The sequence below is a fragment of the Salvelinus namaycush genome, chromosome 39 (genome assembly GCF_016432855.1).
Source record: "Salvelinus namaycush isolate Seneca chromosome 39, SaNama_1.0, whole genome shotgun sequence".
Classification (NCBI taxonomy): domain Eukaryota; kingdom Metazoa; phylum Chordata; class Actinopteri; order Salmoniformes; family Salmonidae; genus Salvelinus; species Salvelinus namaycush.
The window spans coordinates 3717806-3725005 of record NC_052345.1 but is presented as its reverse complement, the minus strand read 5'-3'; the positions used below and the strand labels follow the sequence as shown (position 1 = coordinate 3725005).

Here is a 7200-nt window from a genome sequence, read left to right as displayed (position 1 = left end):
ATCACCAAGGACAACCTGACCCATCTATACTCCCAGAGACAGCATTATAAGGAGTCATCATTATCATCACCATGGACAACCTGACCCATCTCTACTCCCAGAGACAGCATTATAAGGAGTCCTCATCATCATCCTCATCATCACCATGGACAACCTGACCCATCTCTACTCCCAGAGACAGCATTATAAGGAGTCCTCATCATCATCATCACCATGGACAACCTGACCCATCTCTACTCCCATAGACAGCATTATAAGGAGTCCTCATCATCATCATCACTACCATCACCATGAACAACCTGACTCTCAATTCCAGCCACTCCTCCTACAACACCACAGAAGAAGTTGCCTTCGACCATTACACCCTCTACATCCTCCTCTTGGTCGCCATGGTTCCCATCATGGGTCTCCCGGGCCATGATCTGTTTCTATGCTCCCTCCTGGGTAAACACACACACACTAGGAGACACACACACGCTCTCTCTCTCTCTCTCTCTCTTTACACCCTAACGGAACTTTCACCAAAGATTAATACATTCCATGGCATGTGAAATGACTTGATCCTTTTGCTATGTTGTCTATGTGTGGACAGCTACCTCGCTGTGTGTCACCCACTGTTCCTTCTGAAAATCAAGAAGCCCAAGTTTCATCTGTCTGTGTTTTTCGACGTGTTCCCTAGCCACTTCATACTGCCTCTCGCTGAAGTTTGCGAATGCCGAACGCAAGTGGATGGTCATCATGAGCCTCCTCCTCGTTGCCATGGCGATCACCTCAAACTGCAACATACTGGTCCTTAAGTCCCTGAGCAAATCAGGTCCAAGCAGACAGGAGTTCCACCCAATCAAAAAAGCAGGCCTTTAAAAAGTGCTGACTGTTTTTGTGTTGATTAGCATTCACTACATTCAACCTCTGGTTGACTTTGTGTTACGGTTCTTTATCAAAACGTTGCAGCCCTACTCACCACTGACCTGCGTGGTCTACACGGTGCTCTCTATGAGCAGTTTCATTCAGCCTCTGTGTTATCTCATCCGGACCAGGAAACTGCCCAAGCTGCCGTGTCAGCGTTTCCCCGCTGCTCAGAGTTAGACGCCATCTTCCCTTCCTAAGACTGTGATAAAAGTGTAGAGAAACCCTGTCTCTATACAATCCTGGGTTGTTATCGGGAGGTAGACCTGTGTCATGTTTATTAAGCACCAAACGGAAGAAAATGTACTGAAACAAAAAACGACTATCATGAACTTGTCCAATAAGAAACGCTTTCTTAAGTTTTCAGTTGCAAAAAGTTTTGATATGTGTTCATTAATGAAAGCGACCCTAATAATATTGCCTTCAAGATTATGTTTGTTGTCAAAGGTTGACATGTCTTTTTAAGCCCTTTCACCTGTTTGGGGTACTGAAAGAAAGGAAGCCATGACAGAGTATCGAGATGAAGCCATGCGCCGGGTTGAAGTTTCCCCTAGGTAAAGATCTAGGATCAGCTTCCCCTCCCTCAATCCTATCCTTAACTATCTTTCTGTTTCTCTAGTAACCATGGAAAGAGTATTGAGATGAAGCCCCACTCTTTCTGTTTCTCTAGTAACCATGGAAAGAGTACTGAGATGAAGCCCCACTCTTTCTGTTTCTCTAGTAACCATGAAGAGTACTGAGATGAAGCCCCACTCTTTCTGTTTCTCTAGTAACCATGAAGAGTACTGAGATGAAGCCCCACTCTTTCTGTTTCTCTAGTAACCATGGAAAGAGTATTGAGATGAAGCCCCAGTCTTTCTGTTTCTCTAGTAACCATGAAGAGTATTGAGAGGAAGCCCCACTCTTTCTGTTTCTCTAGTAACAATAGAACGAATATTGAGATGAAGCCCCACTCTTTCTGTTTCTCTAGTAACCATGAAGAGTATTGAGATGAAGCCCCACTCTTTCTGTTTCTCTAGTAACAATAGAACGAGTATTGAGAGGAAGCCCCAGTCTTTCTGTTTCTCTAGTAACCATGGAAAGAGTATTGAGATGAAGCCCCAGTCTTTCTGTTTCTCTAGTAACCATGGAAAGAGTATTGAGATGAAGCCCCAGTCTTTCTGTTTCTCTAGTAACCATGAAGAGTATTGAGATGAAGCCCCAGTCTTTCTGTTTCTCTAGTAACCATGGAAAGAGTATTGAGATGAAGCCCCAGTCTTTCTGTTTCTCTAGTAACCATGGAAAGAGTATTGAGATGAAGCCCCAGTCTTTCTGTTTCTCTAGTAACCATGGAAAGAGTATTGAGATGAAGCCCATCTTTCTGTTTCTCTAGTAACCATGGAAAGAGTATTGAGATGAAGCCCCAGTCTTTCTGTTTCTCTAGTAACCATGGAAAGAGTATTGAGATGAAGCCCATCTTTCTGTTTCTCTAGTAACCATGAAGAGTATTGAGATGAAGCCCCACTCTTTCTGTTTCTCTAGTAACCATGAAGAGTATTGAGATGAAGCCCCACTCTTTCTGTTTCTCTAGTAACCATGAAGAGTATTGAGATGCGGCCTCAGTCTTTGTATAACGATAGCCTCGGGTAATGCCCTGTTTATAACCCGCTAATTAACCACTTATCTGCTCATTAATTCAACCTCTTAATTGAAACACTGAGGGACCAATTAGAAGCCTTGTTAGGCAGAGATCTTAAGACCTCGTTAGGGGAATATGCAGATGTGTTGTGAGCGCTGAACTCTGTAAATAGATCCCGCAAAACATAATTGAGAGAAAACGCTGGGTGATGATGATTCAATGATATGACTGAAGCATATGTAATATAATGATTAAAGGGATAGTTCACTAAATTACATTGCTTACAGGGTAAGAAAAAAAATGTCTATCTGACATTTGTTTCAAATGTAAACTTTTGAAGGAATCCAATACTTCATTTTGTAATTTGGGTGAACTAGCCCTATATGAAGGTGCTTGGTTTCATGGTCGTTTGTACTAATTTAATACAATTAGAGGGATAATGAGTAATGACATATGTATAGTAACATTTGACAATGAAAGATGGCGGTTAATTTCTTTGCGTTTTCTCAGCCTGTTGTGCTCTTACTAATATCATCTGAAAATAAACTTTACAAAACGTAATAGAAATCACATGTTTATTTTGATCAAACAATCATGTATTTTTCCATGCTACTGTTAAGTACTTTTCAAAGGATATGTCTAAAAACCTGACCGTACCATGTTTATCAAATAAAGCTATTGATTGTTGTCCTATTTCAAGTAGATAATAAAATGAATTACAGAAACATCTATAGAATTTGGTATACCAAATCAGTATGTACATGAATCAACAGGCTTAGTATTGAAAAAAAGCTATCCCATTACCAAGTCAACCAATAATGCAATTGGAATGTATGTAGTCAAGTGCAATACATCAATACTATAATCACCCAGTTTCAGGTCGTTCATAATATGCAATTACATACATATTTCATAACATGTCAATGTAGCCTAGTAGCCTAGTAATAGTAATTAATTACATTATCATTACTGTGTGATTTTGGCCTGTAACTCCTTCAAACACTCCAGGCTGGCCTCAGGGCCATCCTCCGAGGTCACAAACCCAGGATAGGTGGCACTAAACTGGGCCTGAGGAGGTGGAGAGCCAGTGGTGGTGGTGGAGCCCCCATCAACCTGGTGAGAGGAGGGCGGAGAGAGCAGAGGTATCAATTTAGCATGAGCGTAGTCAATCTCAAACCCCTCGAATATCAACCCCACCCCCCAAGCTCCGAGACCCTCTTCCAAAACCCTGGCCACCTTCTGGGTTGCCAGTACCAAACTCGTATAATCTGCCTCTTCGAGTCTAAATATATCCGAGGTCAGAGGTCGACGGGGGACCAGTACGGTGATGCCGGGGGCATTGGGGAAGGGGGTGAGGAATGCCACGTGTCCCTCATCCTCCCACACCCTCCACTGCTGCTCCTCTCCACGGACAATCCGGGAGAAGAGGCCGGGGTGCGATGGGTCTTCCCCCAGGAAGGTGAGGTTTGGTAGGGCATTGGGGGAAGGGAGCTGGGCCTGGATCTCAGCCTGGATCTCCTGGAGGGACGTGTCAGTCCATCGAGGGCCGCTTTTAGAGGTGACGTAGCCGGGGTCGTGGTGGGTGTAGTGCTCATCTCCCGCCAGGTGGGGGCGCCACTCACTGTCAAGGCCGTGTAGCGGCAGCACCCGGATCTGTGAGTCAATAACAGGGACTATTACTAGGCTACCTGTTCATACTAGAAAGGAGGACAGAATTATGGTGCTATCTAAACACAAATGTAATGTTTTTGTTCATCAACGTAAATTATATTGTCAGTTTTTATTCAAAACTAGATGAGACACACAATAGAATAGAGTAGAATAAAAAAGAATGAAGTAAAAATAGAAAATAGCAGAATAGAATAAGAGTAATTTAGAAGATAGCAGAATTTAAAAGAGTAGAATAAAATAGAAAAGAGTAAAGTAGAATAGAGTTGAATAATAGTAAAGTAGAAAAGAGTAGAGTACAAACACAACAGACCTGGGGTGGACTGTTACTGTCTGGGTGGGGCCTGCAGACCAGGGCACATCTCTTCACCCCCAGCCTCTCACACAGCAGGGCCCCCACCTCCCTGGCCCCCAGCAGCAACCTCAGGTAGGCTCCCTCACCCAGCCTGAAGAGACTGCCTTGAGCTGTGCTTGGTTCCTCATCGGGGCCCCTGGGGGTCTTCGGCTCCAGGATGGTAGTGCCTGTGATTGATATTCCATATATGAAGATAAAGATTGTCCCAAATGGAACCCTATTCCCTATGCAGTGCACTATAGAGGGGATAGGGTGCCAGACAGCAAGATATAGTAGATGATAGTATACTATAGGATTGCACAGTTCACTGTACATGTTCAGTGGTTGCGTAGCAACTGACTATTATAAAATGTAAAAGCAATGGATTGACATGAGGTGTGTTACTTGGCTGGAAACCCGACGATGAATTACATTGAATTCTACGTTGGGCAGAAATGAGCGTTTGAATCAGGACAGTTTCCTCTCAACTTCTACAAGACGTAATTTTATTCAACATTCTAATTATAATTGAATGTACTTTACTGGTTGTCTGTGTGGTTGGTCCTTTTGGTCGGTATATGAGACAATATATCCACAGGAAAGTATATATCCACAGGAAAGTATAATTCCATCAACCTTTCAAAGCGCAGGTAGTGCATTCAGATTCCTATCACCTGAAGCATGCGCACAAGACAAAAATACATGCACGAGACACATGCATACTTGCCGAGCTCTTGCACATGTTTACATGTTTCTGCGCATGCTTCAGGTGATAGGAATCTGAATGCACTACCTGCGCTTTGAAAAGTTGATGGAATTATACTTTCCTGTGGATATATTGTCTCACATTGATTGAAAACACATATGCTATAAACAGTAGGCTATCTTTGGCTTGTTTGTATCAACTGCAAAGACATTGGCAACTTCATCTTTGTAGTCAACTTTTGTTCTGAAGTTATCAGTGGTCGTAGAGATGGATCAACCATTTGATTCTATGTTTAGTTGAGATTTTCTGTATATTAAGTGACACAGGAGGGGGAAAAAACAGGTTCTACGAGTGGTCTGAGGCAGGCGTTAGATTATGAGCGTTTTCAAGTGCAGCGTTAATAGCGATGGTTTAGGGAAACAGCTTGGATATTTAACGATGCTCCTACGAAAGTTCTAACGATTAACTTAGCCTTAAGATGCTTTTGGGAAACCGGGCCCTGGACCAGAGCTAGGTATTGTGGTAAAGAATATGCATCTACCTGGGGTCCAGGGCTGGGGGTGGAGGTAGGCCACCAGCTCCTCTGTCTCCCAGATCACATGACGAGGTCGGGGAAGAGATGATGACATCCTGATGGAGGCAGGTAGTGAAGGGAAAAGACAGAGGGGGAGGAAGAGAGTGAGGTCAGGAGAGGGGGGAGAAAGAGGGAAATAGAGAGAGAGAAAGATGGGAAGTCTGTAATACAAGGACGGTAAGAAAAGATGAGTGTCATCATGACATGCTGCACTTTGGGGTGGAACTGTCTCAATCAATGAGAGATTTTAAATAGACAAGATGGCGCCGTACACATTGTTGAATTACTTAATGGAGCAAAACATGTATTTATTTTAATAACCGAGCATTTTCTAAATTCAAACCCACCACCTGAAACTGGACACGGACATTCAAGTTAAGGTTGGTCGAAAATTATCTGTGCTACAAACAGTACCTAGCCTGTAACTCCCAGTAATGGATCTCAAAAATATTTGGTTAAATAACATTATCTGGTATAACTGTAGCTAGCATCGATGTTTGTCGACCTACTTACGGTACCTTCTTAGAAACCGTGCAAGCAGCATACAGCTAGAACGTGGGTTCAAAACGACTCCCGGTTCTTGGTGTTCATTCAAAAGAGTTCAGAATGATGGAGGTGAGCGCTGTATAACACGGTCGTTTCTATCATACCGTAACAACAACCTTAGTTCGGTCAACTTTCTGTTTCTCGTAAAAGCTGTGGCCGTGTTCGGGAGCATCAAAACCGTGATGCAAATGCATGACTGATCTACAAATAATAATATCGTTATTTATGATGCAAGGTGATTTGTAGATCAGTCAGTCCGCTGCAATGTCGGAACAAGCCCAGTGTTTGCTGGTCACATGACAGTCTACGGTGATTATGTTATCATAAAAATTGGGAAGTGTAGTTTTCAGTAAGGACACCAGGTGGCACTCTAGCATTAGAGGTAAAAAGGCGGGAAGGTACTGTACATTTATGAAATGAAGACTTGGAGGCCTACTTTTATCACGAGTGCATTTCTGTATGTTTGCTAGCATAACTTAAAAAGAACAACACAAATCAGACAATGGACGGAGAGAAAAACAATTTAAAGTTTACAAAAGAGGAGTACCCTAGGAAGACACACATATTTGGCAATGCAATTGTTTCTTTGATGCTGTATTTATATTCATCATATTATCCAAAATGTTCACATTATCCGTGACAAGTTTACTTTGTTTATCTTTATTGCTGATTGAGTCGAGGTTTGAAAATATTATTAACGTTACAGTACCTCAAGTCCTTCCTTCCCAATTCTCTAGAAATGTAGAATGACACCATACCACTGGTTCTTTCACAGTGACTCATAGTTTCCTTATACACACCTCTCGCTTACACACACATACATAAACACACACACACACACACACACA

The 7200-nt window shown here is 42.6% G+C and overlaps 1 protein-coding gene across 2 annotated transcripts; it reads right to left on the bottom strand.

Moving 5' to 3' along the window:
- Positions 1-3082: 3082 nt before the first annotated feature.
- LOC120032532 lies at positions 3083-6548 on the bottom strand. 2 transcript variants are annotated; one of them, XM_038978672.1, is made up of 4 exons: positions 6325-6548; positions 5774-5862; positions 4506-4714; positions 3083-4177 (listed from the first exon to the last, which is right to left on the bottom strand). In XM_038978672.1, exons 1-4 carry the CDS (start codon positions 6348-6350, stop codon positions 3491-3493), a joined length of 1011 nt encoding a protein of 336 aa, XP_038834600.1. In that variant the 5' UTR covers positions 6351-6548; the 3' UTR covers positions 3083-3490. The 2 variants fall into 2 exon arrangements, with proteins under 2 accessions (XP_038834600.1, XP_038834599.1); XM_038978671.1 differs by having other exon boundaries at positions 5774-5967; positions 6325-6547.
- Between the last annotated feature and the right edge of the window lie 652 nt (positions 6549-7200).